Source organism: Triplophysa dalaica, chromosome 2 (assembly GCF_015846415.1).
Source record: "Triplophysa dalaica isolate WHDGS20190420 chromosome 2, ASM1584641v1, whole genome shotgun sequence".
Classification (NCBI taxonomy): domain Eukaryota; kingdom Metazoa; phylum Chordata; class Actinopteri; order Cypriniformes; family Nemacheilidae; genus Triplophysa; species Triplophysa dalaica.
Genome location: NC_079543.1, coordinates 25,949,985 through 25,965,639, shown reverse-complemented (window position 1 = coordinate 25,965,639; position 15,655 = coordinate 25,949,985). Strand labels below are relative to the sequence as shown.

The 15,655-nt window shown below is 37.1% G+C and overlaps 2 protein-coding genes across 2 annotated transcripts; one reads left to right on the top strand and one right to left on the bottom strand.

The window, feature by feature from the left end:
* Positions 1-5,360, bottom strand: arglu1b (arginine and glutamate rich 1b). The gene is made up of 4 exons (XM_056738316.1): positions 4,718-5,360; positions 4,192-4,417; positions 3,499-3,582; positions 1-872 (listed from the first exon to the last, which is right to left on the bottom strand). The coding sequence occupies exons 1-4, from the start codon at positions 5,044-5,046 to the stop codon at positions 708-710; spliced, it is 804 nt and encodes a 267-aa protein (XP_056594294.1). The 5' UTR covers positions 5,047-5,360; the 3' UTR covers positions 1-707.
* A 4,622-nt stretch (positions 5,361-9,982) lies between these two features.
* Positions 9,983-14,343, top strand: en1b (engrailed homeobox 1b). Its single transcript, XM_056731354.1, has 2 exons — positions 9,983-10,742; positions 13,543-14,343. The coding sequence occupies exons 1-2, from the start codon at positions 10,250-10,252 to the stop codon at positions 13,860-13,862; spliced, it is 813 nt and encodes a 270-aa protein (XP_056587332.1). The 5' UTR covers positions 9,983-10,249; the 3' UTR covers positions 13,863-14,343.
* Positions 14,344-15,655: the final 1,312 nt, after the last annotated feature.

Below are 15,655 nucleotides of genomic sequence, written 5' to 3'. Positions count from 1 at the left end.
TACAGGACACATTCATGGATTTATTGGAGATTTCGGGCATATTTGTGATAACCGGGGTCAAACATTTAACCTTAAACAAATTCTGTTCAATATTCAACTCATTCCTTTCTAAAAGCATCTTGGTGTCATGCAACACCCAGGAAACTTTTATAACATCCTCAATCTTATACATAATGAATGTACAACTATTAAATGTTAAACAATAAAAAGAGGTCACTGTTTATGGTTACAGTGGTTACCATTTAGTTCCAAGAGGACTTTTCAATACAGGAACACAGACTTCAAGATCACCCTGAACATTTCCAATTCTAAGTACATTACACTATGAACAAACTATTAAAAAAATAAAAAATACTTTGATCGAATTGGTAAATCTACTCTGGTCTAAAAATTGTGAGACAAGAAACCATAATGCACATTTGGACTAGACAGCAGGTCAGGCCGGTCCTTATTGTTTCCCAATCGTGCAATGAACCAAATGTGCATGTAGTGGACGATCGAAGGTTACCTAGTCAAGAGTCAGTAACAGAAACCAGACAGGTAAAATGGGAAAGAAATTGAAGGGCATATGACAAACTCTATTGTTCCCGTTGTTCTGTGAATTCGAAACACACCACATGAGACCTACGAAGAGGAACTTCTGCGGTACAAATCCCTTGCGTGAAGAGGTGGTCTGGAGAAAGTTTTGAGAAAGCACATTGTTTCCGTCACTCCGAGGCCTTGAGAGAAAAAGACAGTTTTGGTCTGGACTTTCCTTTCCCTAAAATCATCTTCTGTTCCTCTTTCTGCTGTCTCTGTCGTTCCTGGTCCAGCTTCATTCGCTCCTCGTGGATCTTCCTCTGCTCTTCCACGATTCGTAGCTGATCTTCTGCCTAAAGGACAAAGATGAGGAGAGTCTGTTAGGACGATCTCTAGTCTCAACGTCTCTGAAAGATTCAGCTATCAAGAAACAAAGTTGCAGCCAACACTACACAAACAAAAGATTACAAAGACAAACCTGCTTTACACAGGATTTGAAAGCAAGACCATAATATTGTATGGTTAGGAACTAAAATGTTTAAGGTGCTTGAAAATACTAAGAATACTGAGGGATAGAGAAACATTCTTGCGTAATAGCTTCTTCTCACAAGGACTAGAAGACAGATTTAATTGTAAATGAGAATTTTCTTTCATAGATTATAATCCGAATGTGATTCTTAAATAATTATTTATGTAAAAAAGATTAAGGGGCAAAGTCATATGGTTATAATATATTGACCTTCTTATTTCTTTATTAGCATAAAAGGCCTGAAGGAAATACAGAGTACATTAATATTTATGCACTTTACATTTATATCTATGAATTTAACATATCTTATCCAACGCAACTGTCTTCAATCAGTTAAAGGTGCAGTTTGTAACTTTTTTGCAGTAAAATATCCAAAAACCACTAGGCCAGTGTTATATATTTTGTTCAGTTGAGCACTAACAATATCTCCAACTATTTGTAAATCGTGAAAATAGTCATTTTAACCAGTGACACGGGCCGTCTCTGACAGTCGCCAGTCAATGGTGTCATACCAAAGACACTAGATGGAAAACCTACAACCTTCAGCGGAATGCAGGAAAGGAGAATAGAGACTGTTATACGATTGGCTGAGGTGACTCACGTGACTCGTGCAAGCCATTACACTTTCTCCAGACGTTGACCCTCAGTATCTGCTTTTACAGTTGCAGAAACCATGAAAATGCAGTCTCGTGGACAAATGTGAAAGTATTAGCAAAAAGTGCAGATACCACGAAACTCTGGTGCTTGTTGGGAAAACAGCACGGCCGCCATTTTTGGGTGAAAATGCTTTATTACTGACATGGTTTCTAGCAAACCAAGGCTTTTGTCGTCATGTATCATCATCATGCATGTTGAATTTCAGCTTCAATGTTTGTTTTTTAAACCAAGTATCTGATATTGCTATCGCGACAGCAAAAAGCAGGTTCGCTTTCAGCCCAAAATGGCAGATATCGCAGGGTGCTGGTGTTACAATGGAACATTCTATTGAGTTTCGCCTCTTGGTGTCTGTACTCTTTGGTATTAGTTTGTAGCGTCTATTTAGCGACTATCTTGTTTTGCACAGTCGTTATGGAGCACAATTATTCTTTACTGTTTGCAGGTGGTTCTGTCAACGAAGACATTTTTACTAAACAGTTTGTGTTTTACTAGACAGGTGAGCAACTGTTTCAATTTCTTTACTGACAGAAAACGTATGATTATTATATCGATCAAGATTAGTCTTTTTGTTTAATTGTCTTTTTATTAAAGGCGGGTTGTCCGATTTCTCATAGCCATTGTTGATGTTCAAATCATCAAAACAGAAACACCACTACCCCCATCTTTCGCTTTCATCAGCGCTCGACTTATGTCCATTCTGCGCACCTTACTGTATTTAGTAATCATTTTTAAATCAAACAACTAAATGGTAATAAATTAATTTTAAGAAATATGTTTGATCCTTTATTATTAAATAAAATCATGTCATCAAACGCAAAATTTAAAACCTTTATTACATTACATCATCCATAAACGGGATTTCTTATTCACTTCTGATTGATTATTAGTGGTGGAGATGAAAACTACAGTTCCCATTATTCCATGCTCCTTCACAGCATCATCAAGCTATGCTGTTGTTGTTTTTGAACATATCTGTTTTCAATGTGCGCCCTCTAGTGGCAGATTTTACAACCTTTGCCTTTAATCTGTTTGTGTGAACCTAAGATCTTGCCAATGCTAGCACAATGTTCTACCAACTGAACTACAAAAACCTACCAGTGTGGTATTATTGTGGTATAAGTGTTAGTGCAAATGTACGTAAACCTTTTGTCATATTACACTGCCTTCTCAACTATCATGATGAGATTTATGGATTGTAATTGTATTATGTTTTAGTCTTTTGTTCTGGAAAACATTCTTGTTGACCTCAAGTCATTACATTTCTTTCCCAGTTTCAGCCTTCCTTGATAGCAAGTTCAACCTAGGAATAGTTTTATAACAGTGCGAATGCCCAGGAACTTAAATTTTCATAAATCATAAGTGATATATTTAAATGTAAATAATATTTTAATTAAAGCTGTGTAATTTTTAGAGGATTTATTGACAGACATGCAATATAATAAACAAATCTTTGTCTTCAGAGGTGTTTAAAGACCTTACATAATGAAGCGTTATGTTTTTATTATCTTAGAATGACCTATTCTATCTACATTCACCGTGGGTCCCCTCGCACGTAATTGGCCAGGTTTTTTTACAGAAACCCCTTAAAGGACAAACTGCTCTACAGAGCGTGTTTCATAAATATCTCCTTCAGCAAAGAAGCAAAACCATGACAATATCTAAGCCTGGTGTCAGCCACCGTGGTTCTTTGAAAGGAGGGTGGAGTGAGCCATTGGTTGCAATTCGCAACCTCACCACTAGATGCAGCTAAATTTCATTCACTTGACCTTTAAAGTTATAATTAATAAACATACCAGTTTAGCTTGAGCGTCTGCTATCTTGCGATTGTTCTCCACCAGAATCTTCTCCAGTTCTTCACGTTTTGACTTCTCTTCCTCCTGCAAAGATACAGAGATTCAATGGGGTTGTAGTTACAAAAATCATGATGAGAGCAGTACAGTTATACAGTACCTCACGGATAACATACAAATTAAGAAATAATAAATATACAGGCGCTCACCAGGAATGGATAAACCTACAGTAAACTTGTCCTTCACTGACGAAAAAATGGAGTTCCTAAAGGAGTCAGCGTCAAAACGGAAATCTTTTCTCTTTTTAAATGCAAAACATACCACCCGTCAGGGATAGAGACACTGACCTGTGCATTTGATATTTCTCTACTTACAAACGATTCGTCGTCTTAGCGGTCAGCCGAGGCACAGACGCGTGAACAACTTTCATCACTTCTATTCACGAGCAACCGAGAGGGGTAGTGAAGTATAGTCAACTACATAGACTTACATTAGCAACGAAAGCTCATGAGAGTGAAGGTGTGGTGCGTGTGCTCTTTTCGTCGAACGTCATACCAACCAAAGAAAGCTTTGCATGAAAAAATTTGGTCACAGTTATTTTTAACGTTTTACTTACTGCAGTATGTTCATTTGTGCCTGAAGTATTCCTCACAGAGTTAGGGACGATTCCAACATAACTGGTGTTAGTTCACGTACCTCACGGGCCTTCTGAGCGGCAAACTCTGCATGTCTCTGTCTCTCCAGCTCCTCCAGCAACTGCTTCTCCATGATGCGTTTGGCTTCCTCCACCCTTCGCAACACTTCCCTCTCGATCTCGTCCTTGCGTTTCTCCAGTTCCTCCTCCACACGTTTGGCCACCAGCTCCTCCACACGGCGCGCCGTCTCCTCTTCTATGAGTCTCTCTTCTATCTCCTGCTGTCGGCTGAGAGCAAGGAGGTAATAGGATGACAGACCATTTACTACATTTACTTAATGGTTACCTTTAATGTTGTGCTAATCAAATTGAACTCAACATTGTGACTTAAGAACAAAATCTCATCCTATTTATGGTTGAACGATTTTGAGACATTTAGACATATTAAACTTGCTGCATTAAAACGGACACCTGCAGAATGATCACTAATATCCTTTGGGAAGATGAACTATGATCTTGCTATAGTAAAAAAAACACTATAATGTTCTGTGACAGCACAAATTCATCCAGCAATCTATGATCACTTACATTCTCCTCTGCTTCTCCATTTCGGCTTTCTTTTCTTCCTCCTCTTTCTTCTGCTTCTCATCCACAGCGCTCCTCTTACTTAACGCCCTGCCGAACATGTCGATCCTCTCGGGCGGAGACGCGGCTCGTTCCCGCTCCCGACGAGACGTGGCCGTGTTCGATTTGGACCGAGAGCGCGATTCTCTCCTCCGGTTGCGTTTGGATTCTCGGGACTTCGAGCGCTTCTTCTTTTCTTTGTGCGGGGATCGAGAACGGCTGCGCTTTTTGTTGTGTTTGCTGCTTTTGGAGTGTTTAGATCGCGACGAGCTGCGACTCCGCGAACGACCCATTTTAAACGCAGGTTCGGTATCGGTAGTGAACGAGAGCTGCTCTCAATGAAGACTTTAATAGCATAGGATGGATGAGTGACTACCGAGGCTTCGAACACACGGTTCGTCTTCCAAACAAACCCGAATCGCTCGCTTACGGAATCAAACCAGACTGCATAGCAATGTGGTCCTGAAGATCAAGTTCTTATTTATAAGATGGTTATTTGAGACCAACAAGAACGTTTAAACGTACAATTTATCTAGTATGGTTAAAAAGCAAGATGGATGAAAAATGATCTCACGTCCCAGAATGCAACTCGCTAGTATTTCGTCTCGTGGTGTGACGTAATTCTGTACCTTTGATTACTGCCCCCAACTGGTTTGGAGCGCAACTACTTGCAATATGTAGGCATCACTGCGTTTTCTTTAACTTACAATTAAAGTAACATTTTAAGCACATTTAGTGTACATAAAATGACTTAAATGGGCTTAAATAATGTGATTTCTGGTATATCATTTTTTTAATGCTCGTGTTATCATGCTTTTTAAAATAATCTTATTTCATATTACAGGCTAATTTGACGGGCACTTTATATAAGTTCTGTATCTTGAAAAATGAATAACCTAGAGGCCGTGGAAAAATAAATAAATATAATATTTACATTGTCGAAAATAAAAGTAGCAATTTAAATATTTTTAAATGAACGGATCTTTAATGTCTCTGTTCTCATTCCTTGCTGTGGATTTCTATTTAAAACATGGTTCAGTGACTACAGTGACACCTGCTGGTCAAATAAAGCAAGTGCACAACATTACCCAAGCATTAATTGGATGATCACTTAAAAATAAATATTCTGTCGCCATTTATTACCCCTTATCGTTCGTTTAAAACATGAATATGACTCTCAATTGAGAGTAAAAGAAGATATTTTCTTTCCTGTAGCTCAGTGGTAAGAGCAACGCACGGTTGTGGGTTCGATCCCAGAGGATTGCAAACACCTATGTAAAACGTATAGGATAAAGCAATGTAAGTCGCTTTGGATAAAAGCGTCTGCCAAATGCCTAAAATTTAAATGTAAAATGTAAATATTTTGAGGAAAATCTCAGTGGTTCCCTAATGATTCAACATTTGGAAATACATTTAAAGTCACAGGTGGGCAGAGTACATAAAAGCATTTCCTGATGTTGTCATTAAGCAGATAAACAAAGTTTTATATTGGATGAAGGACACCGCTGTAATCCTTTTTTCGGGTTACAAAAAATGTATCCGTCAGATCACTCCCTTGACCACAAGGTGGCGCCCGATGTTCACTAAAAACATATCGTACATATAAAAGTCTTAAATGCTTCGGAACTATTGTTTGTTCAGTTTATCGTACTGGTATTTTTTGCCTTTAAAATGAACAATTGAAGTTAAAGTAAGTAATTTAATCGGTTGCACCTGCAGCTGAGTTTTAATGCTAAAACACTATAAATTGTTAAAAATGTTTTTTAACAATTGTACTTTTTGGTTCTTTTTTTAACCATCCCTTTTTATTTAATTACTTTCGTTGACTTTATCTTTTCATAATCATCAGCAAGTAATCCCTTAATTTATCCATTTTGAGCGTTTCCTGTCGTGCGCAGAATATCCACGAGGAGGCGTTCGTGTATTTGAAGAAAATAAATGTGGTGGGGGAGGACTTACGACAACTTTAGACTATACAGCAGGCCTTAGGTGACAGTGGTTTACCTGTTTTATCCATATAGGCTAAACTAAAGATTAAAATGTAGCTATATTTAGTAACGATTATTTATACGTCTACCTTTATAAAGAGAGGTCCACAGTGAAAAATACAAAAATATTATAACAATTAATAAGTAAACATCTGGTTAAATCAAGCTATGCATTTTCTTTCATAACTTGATGTAAGTATCATCTCTTAAAATAATAATAATTTATATTTTGTACTTAACATAATCAGTTTGTATGTTTGTAAAGCTTTTTACGTTTTTTGCAGTGTCAGATATAGTTGTTGTAGAACCGATTTAATATAGCTTAAAAATTAAATTCGTTACACACTGATGACTTATTAGAGATCGTGTTAAATATCATTTGCTATTAGTTTTGTTGGACCAGTTTCTAAACAGCAGGTGCTGAACTTTGCCTTGTATGGTAAGGAAACACAAAATCAACATTTTTTGATAGCCGTTAAAACGTACTAAACTTATGCAACAGAAGGCTGCTTATTTAGAACATGTTTCTGAACATTTTGCAAGGAAATATAATGCTCATATTAAATCATTAACATGAATATTTAATATGAACGCATAAAAAAAAACTTTTTCAATCGCTTTTAAGCAAAAATGTCACCTTAAATAAATATTTAATCTCATCATACGGCTTACAAGAAATAGACTATTCATATTTCGACTGCTTTCGTTTTGGAGCAGTTTTAAGCCAGTTTAAGGGCTTTGTCTCTCACAGCATTTAGTTTTACAAAAATGTATGAATATAATAAGAATGCTGTCATTATGTTAAATCTAATAGTTGTGGTCAACCATCTTTGTGAACTTCACAGTGGTTAAAGTTGACTTATTAAGAGTCAACTGGTTACAACTTATTCGTTGCAAACGTAAATCTGGTTAAATACTGAGTGGAAAATGTCCGTTGGCGAATAATTCTCATTAAGTTGCTTACACTTTTTGTTAGACTGTTCATATTTCTCATGGATTTAGTTTATATAATTAAAAGTGCACATAATAATACAATGTTAAAATGACAAGAACAGTCTCTGACTCTACGTGTTAATTTAAATAGTGAACGGGACTGGCAGTGTTTCACGCTAATTCATTTTGTGTGACAAGCTTTACAGCAGTGGATTTTCGTATTAATGAAGACAATTACGCGTATAGCTAATTGGCTGAAAGAGCCCAACTACTGTTTAAAGCAATCCATAAAACACACCTGAGATGGAAATGGGTTGAAGTACAATGAAGATTAGTGAGACAATCATACACAGGCTAAGCCATTACCTGTCCAAATGCGTGAGGGGGAAATGCGCTTTCAAATGCGTGTTGCTAATCACAGGTGTCTTGCCCTTTCCCCATTTTTATATATTGAATGTGATGGTGTTTATCCACTAATATCCCATTGTGCCGTGTACTCCACTCTGTCAGGTTCTCGCCTATTTTATGTAAGGTAATTAAATATCCCGTGCGCTACCGTCGCAACAGAGCTATCCGAGACTGAACGATATTTCAAGCTGTCCGTAATGAAATTAAAATAGTTACAACTTCGATTTTTACATGATTTTCGGGACATTTGGAGAAGGGCGTGCGTATTACATTCAATAATACGAGGTGCGGCCCGTTGGTACATTCATCATTCCATTACTGTACCCAATCCAGGTCCGATACGTGAAGGGTAAAATAAATTACCGACGTTAAATCGTCAATAAAGTCATTTCGGTAAATGGTGTCTCGGATGACTCCGGCATTATTCAACGGGCTTTATCAGCACTGGGGAAATTACGTCGCCTCTGCACCTCGTGTAATACGGCCCTGCTTACCTTGATAAAGCGACCTGCCAGCGGCTAGTGACAGTGCTTTTGACCGCCTTTTATTCACTCGCTAGTGATGAACGCCAAGCTGATCAGGCGGAATGGGCGCTAATTAAAACCTATAAATTATCCTTTGCAGGCCCTCTCAAGACATCGCATGCGCCCGAGATAAGAGCTGGAGTGCTAATTTACCGCCTGAAAAGGAGCGTGCTCACAATGGCTACTTGGCTCAAATAGCATATTGATAGTGTCCTAATTAGAAATTTATTAAGTACCCACTCGAGCTCTTCGAATAAAGATTTCAACCCGACTTGTTTTATATGAGTAAATGCTGTGTGCACAAAAATCACGTTTTTGGGCTAATTATTATTATTACAAACGTTTTGCGTGCGCTCGTCCTAATCTTTTTTTGGCGTTTGCCTCTGGGTCTGTTTTATTCTAGTCATAATTGGTGAAAAGGAATTGTAACCTTTGCTTGAGTCATTTTAGGTGTTTTTGCCACTAAGATGACGTTCAAACAATTACTTAAACAACATTTGTCTCTCCTGCGCAGCATCTGAAGGCCTTGCAGAGACAAGAAAATTGAGAGACAGAAATTAGAGTAAATCAATTTTGTGGTAATGTGGCTCTGGTTGGTTATTAGATCACTGTATTATTTAAGACCAACAAAATTCTGCTTTTTTATTTTTGTATTGTGACGGCAAAGCCAAGGTTGAAGGAAAATGCTGAAAACAAGCATCCACTAATCCGGTTACATACTCTATTCTACTGTTTTTATTATATAGTTTTGTTTATATTCCATTTCATTTCTTTTTGTAACGTAAACCTATAAAATTTACATTTAGTCTATTGTGTTTTCTACATATTTTATTCTTTCCAATTCTCCTATTCTATTGTATTCTCGTTTAGTTAAACACAGTTCCAATAACACGCATGACTATCTGAAAGCATCATGTTTCTAGACGAGGTGGTAGTCTCAATAATGTCAAGAGAATTTATGATTTAATTTCAATTGAATCCACGCCTCTAATTTGCTGTCTTTTACTCTGCTTGTTTTCCACTATACACACTGTAATCTTAGAAAAAGGAGTATTCTCGATATTATAACGTTTATCACAAGCAAAAATTTAATTTGGCTGCAATGGCTGGTGTTCTTTGTCAAAAGGCTATGCAGATCCAGAAACATCCAGCCCTCATTAGACTGTATTTAATGTTCGCCAGCTTATTTTGTGTTGGAAATATGTGGTATTCTTCATTTGCATAAGATCGTAAAATTCTATTGGACATCCTATGCCTATGACATTGAGGATGTTGGCAGTCCATTGGTCCATTGCACGTGTGTCTTACTCACGTGCTTCCGGTTGAGGAAAAAAGTATGCGAGGGGCACAGAGATTTTAGAAAGAGTTTGGGAAGCGAGAGCTGTCACACGGGGCGGCGAGTCTGGGATCGCGGAGCATCGCGCGATGTATCGTCTGACGTGAATAACGGGCTTTTGACACTTGAAACGCCTCGATCGCGGAAAACATTCCGATGGTATGACAGTCGGTTATCATAAGGTATTTCGTATACCTTTTAAAATAACGTTATAGACTGTATTCTTGTTTGTGGTCATTATCCGGATACCGCGCCTTTGCAACAAGTGGATTTTCGGTGCGCAAAACGCGATCTGGTTGTCTCAGTCATGGAGGATCAAAACAGTCGTGATTCGACCGAGTCCGAGAGCGTGTCTCTATCACCCAATATACCATCTCCTCCGGTTTTACCTCACCAGGCAGCGCAGCAGGTCCACAGAACCACGAACTTTTTCATCGACAATATCCTAAGGCCAGACTTTGGTTGCAAGAAAGATCCTGGGAATAGGGACCGGGCGCAAACCTCGGGTCGGGAGAACGTTAACCCTATGGTGGTAAGGCCGTCGCTTAATAGCAACCTTTGCCAGGATTCAAACTGTAGCAGTGACAGCACTTCTTCGTCCTCGTCGTCTTCGCCATCCTCAAAGCAGGCTCCGTCAAAGCTTGTCGAAGGAAATGGAACTAGCACGCAAAGGTACGCGGAGAATACGACGGTAATGGTGGTGAACGCTAGCAGTGGGACTCCGCCAAGTAAAGAATCCCAGCCTTTACTCTGGCCTGCCTGGGTTTACTGCACCAGGTACTCGGACAGACCTTCATCTGGTAAGGCGCTAGTTTCTCAATTTAATTGTATGGCCAGCCTATTTTCAGTTTAAAACATTGGCAGAATAGGCTACTGCACAACTTTTCGATGGTGCATCGTGCGAACATTTTTTGGTAATGCACCTCATATTGTTTTCCTTAGAAACTGGAGCGGATAATGTTTTGGCCGTAGACTTAACGGAAAGCAAATTTCTTAACGTAATTAATTTCTGATGGAAAAAATGAATGTATAAAAGTCAATGTTGGGCGCGCAAACATTTTAACCTTTGCGTAATTCCGTACGATCTTTAACTTCAGGGTAATTATGCAAATATTAATTCTAGAAGAATAATAAACCAAATAGTAAAAATAATAATAATAATGATAATTATTATTATTATTATTATTATTAAAACTAGCACATTACTGGTATTAAAGTTAAAAGGATCTAATGCATAATTCACTTTTTTGGCGTTGAGGCTTGTTAGTGTTGTAGGCTCATCATTATGTACATAATTTTTACACTCTTACTTTATCAGTTTATTCGTGTTTGTTTCAGTTCGTACTTGTGTTTTTATTCAGCATTTGATTAAGGAAAAAGACAAAACGCGAAATCTGGCTGTGGCGTCATCGTGACGTTGTTCATTATTCTGTTTGCAGTCACTAGTAATGAGCATAGGATAGTTTCAAGTCTTTTCATGGTCAAGTCTTCAAAAAGACAAAAATAGATGATCTCTTAAATTAGATGATGTTGCCAATTACACCTATGAAAATATCATAAAAGTCACTGTTAATAGCAAAGAAGTGCAGTTGTTATCTCACGGGCTGTTTCTGGTCCCATTCAACCCACTTTTCTTTAAAGCCAGTCAGGTAAAGTCAGACATATAAAATATTTAATTAGACTTCAATAAAACCTGTTAATTCAGATGGTCGTCTGAAGTGTATTTTAGGCTCACAGACACACTTTGTACAGTGCACACCTGACATAAAGTCAGCTGGGGTGTTGGAAAAGATGCTTTGATTGACTTCACTGATTGACTTACTGATTGAGCTATCAGACACTGGACTTTCACAGACAGCAAGCAGAATTTCGATCAACCGAGTTCAGTTTCCTGAAGGGAAGATTTTCTCTTGTTCTCTTTAGCCTATGATTGTTAACGCAGATTTTTTTTGACGTGCATGTGATATATTTTCTTAACATAAATGTACTCTTTAGTATTCGCTATTTAGTATTTATACCAATGCATGTGCAAGTGCACGGTTGTCACACGAGCTGCATTATGAACTGTTAGCTAAGGAGCAAAGCGAAAGTCAATGTACAAAAGCTAATATGATAATGGTTGGATATTTTGTACATACAACATTTTTGTATGACATAAAAATACGTACGTTTAGATACGCAAAACTAGGATTTATTTGTTTTGTTTTCTAGCTTATATTAAGCACTTACTCTGCATGGTTTAATAAATCGTAACACATTATCTTGACATTTGTCTTTTAGTGAAAAGCAAGTGTATATAATTTCAAACCATAAAAGCTATTAAACGTTGTATCAAATCTAACTTTACCACTTCTGTATTGCATCAGCATATATTTCTTAATATAATCAAATGCATTCATGTTTTAAAGTAAGGAGGCTATGTAACAGCAGCTGCTGACTGATCGATCGATTTCTTCCTTTGTGACTGACAGTAACGAGGTGATTTTGAACTAGATACGTCATGTTGGTGAAGCGGCGAAATGCTGGTGTGTAGGCATGTTGTCACTAGTGTCTTAGACACTAACATGAATATGTAAAGCACAGAAATCGTGTCAGAGATGAGTCTGGACGCTGTTTGCTTGCTTAAAAATTAATAAGAGCTTTTCTTTGAGAATAAGCAGACCCAGACAAAGACCCGTTCGGCTCACCCGCTATGTTGGGTGGGTGTGACCTCAAGAGATAATCGAGGACTGAGGCCTAGTTTTCTGTTATGCAGGAGCATAAGAGCCCACGATTTGCTAAGGAATAAATAATGTAAACATTTAAAGCAACTTAAATATCTTATAGGGGGTTATTTCTATCAAAGAACCACAATGTATTTCTATGACAAAACAATAGTTATTTACTTATTTATTATATTAACTATTGTAAACTGTACAAATTGTAGCATGCTACAATATATTAATTCTATATTTACTATACTATAGTGTAGTATAATTACACCTTGAATATGAACTAGTAAAATGATTAAATTCAGTAAATACTTTAGTATATTAAAGTAATTTCTAGTAAGGATCAAAAACACTGGAATAAACTTTACAATAGTTAATCCTAGAGTATAATTTTGAAGCAAAAAAACGAAATAATTTTTTACCATTTCAATATTTTGTTTTCCAGCGTTGTGTAAATGTCACGTAACCCACCTCAATTTACCATGGTTTGACTAACCATAATGTATGAAGTAAAAAATCATAAAAATTAATTTAAAAAGATGGATACTATAGACTTTAACCAAAACCATGGTAATTTTAGCATATATGTATTTAAAATACAAGTGTGTGATTAATGGGAAATGATTCTCATTTCAAAATCGTATGCTATTGCTTATTCATCAATGTTAGAGAATGCTGCATGATGCATTGCAGTATTAATTCTGGTTTAAAGAACCGCGGACAAAGTGCAGGTACAGGCCCTGATGCGTTAACATCGCATTAATCCTTTTACTCAATCTGTCAAGGTTATTGCGTGAACGGCGTTCTCTGCCGGATCAGGTGTGCATATCAGGTGTTCGTATTGCTTCATGATATTTATGTCTTCGTTTTATTGTTGTTTCTACACTAGGCCCAAGGACACGAAAATTGAAAAAGAAGAAAAGCGAAAAGGAAGACAAGCGACCGAGAACCGCTTTCACGGCCGAGCAGCTACAGAGACTGAAAGCCGAGTTTCAGGCCAATCGGTACATAACGGAGCAGCGGAGACAGTCGCTGGCCCAGGAACTTAACCTCAATGAATCGCAAATCAAAATCTGGTTCCAAAACAAGAGGGCCAAAATCAAAAAGGCTACTGGTTATAAGAACGGCCTCGCTCTTCAGCTCATGGCTCAAGGACTCTACAACCATTCCACGACCACAGTTCAAGATGAAAATAATGAAAGCGAGTGAAAAACGGCCCGGTTTCTATTTTAAAATGGGCCATGGACGCTGATCTGAGAAGTGTTCTTTTTTTGTTCTCTCATATTTTGTATGAATCAAACGAAAAGGAGATTCTTCGAATTCTGCGAATTGAAGATGCGCTATTTAAACACATTTCTGTTTATTAAACGTATATGGACATGCATCTAAATACAAACACTATGAAAATTTATATATAGCCAATACTGTAAGATGTGTATATTTAATTACAGGCAAGGGGATGTCTATATTGCTCCTTACCTGCTGAATATTTCTAACGTTTCTTTCCTTCCCCGATGTGGTTGCTCACCGTTCCAGTAGGCCTAGTGTCAGGCTTGTTAGTTTTTGTGATAGCCCTGTCTCTTAAATCCCTTATCTCACAGTTCTTCAAATGCGTGACTGAACCAACGCTTCAAGCCAAAGATTTTAATATGTTCAGATTATGTTGTCTGAAATAAAAAGGTAGAATATGCCATTGTTTTTTTCCTAGTCTACAAACTCTCAGCATATAATTACTTAATCTGTAGCTATTTAAACGCTACGATGGCTTGTCGTTCTCGCAACCCCCTAAGAGATTTTTTAAATAAATGTATTACAAAAAAATTTCTACGGTACAGTTACTCTATTTTTAAATGAGACATTTGGATTGTGATTACACTTTAAATGCGAAATATGCTTTGCGTATATATAAAAATAAAATGTTATTATTATTTTAAGTGACCTGGTATTATGATAATGAAATAATTCTTTAGAATCAGATATCTTCATATTCATCTTCAGATCTAGAATGTACTCTTTTGTTTATAAATAATATAAAGATAGGGTCCTCCGGTACAACGGCATTTTTGGAAACTATTAATATTATATATAAACGAAATAGCGTATTACGTGTTTTGAAATGAGAATTTTCTACTTAATATTCAATCATGTCTGAGAGTATAACAAATTCCCAAAATAATACCTTGACTGCACAAGCATGCGTTTCCTATGACGCCAGCAATTGAATTCAGGCAAATACGAGTGTCGTACATATATTAATTTTATTGTTGTAAATATTATAATTAAATTAATATAAGACGAGATGAAATGTGGCGTTTGCTCGAATAACATAGTCCGAGTGAGTAGCCTACTTGACGGACAGGGTTTAGAATTTTAAAGGCTTCAAAACATAGACATTCAAACTTTGGATTAACACATCTCGTGTTTAATTACAAATAACTTTAATAGACTTGAGTGAATGTTAACAACAAGCCGTAAAAATAGTTTTCTCATATTGCCGCCACACGTATTACTGACGCCCAGCGATGACAGCATGTGGTGCAAAGAGACGATCACAGCGTTTGCTAAGCCTACTGATAGAAGTGTCTTTTTGTAATGTGTGTGTGTGGATGCAGTGTCTAGGGATCAAAGTGCAGATTTAGGAAACTTTCCCAGCGGGGTTAAAAGGTCAAGATAAGCAGTCAAAACAAAACCGGGGGTATTCTTGAACACAGTCGCTCCGCATATTTATTACTGTTTTAACACGACATACGTTTTAAATCATTAAGGCCAACGCAAGTAATAAAGAGATATTCAATAATAGTTGTTGCCATAATCTAACCTGCGAACATATTAACGTATTTGTTGGAATATCCCTATCGCCATGTTATTAAATCTTTGCCATTTAATACAAGTGTTTTAAATGCGTCACCGGGGTAATTATGTCAAGAAAAATACTAGATTGTTAAGACTCACATTATAGGGACTTAATTAATAACACATGATTGTGTAATTTATATTTTATG

Coding starts and splice junctions, on each gene's coding strand:
- en1b (XM_056731354.1), top strand. CDS start 10,250: ATGGAGGATCAAAACAGTCGTGATTCGACCGAGTCCGAGAGCGTGTCT. Junction 10,743..13,542: donor CTCGGACAGACCTTCATCTG/GTAAGGCGCTAG, acceptor TTTCTACACTAG/GCCCAAGGACACGAAAATTG.
- arglu1b (XM_056738316.1), bottom strand. CDS start 5,046: ATGGGTCGTTCGCGGAGTCGCAGCTCGTCGCGATCTAAACACTCCAAA. Junction 3,583..4,191: donor CCGCTCAGAAGGCCCGTGAG/GTACGTGAACTA, acceptor GTATCTTTGCAG/GAGGAAGAGAAGTCAAAACG. Junction 873..3,498: donor CAGACGCTCAAGCTAAACTG/GTATGTTTATTA, acceptor TTTGTCCTTTAG/GCAGAAGATCAGCTACGAAT.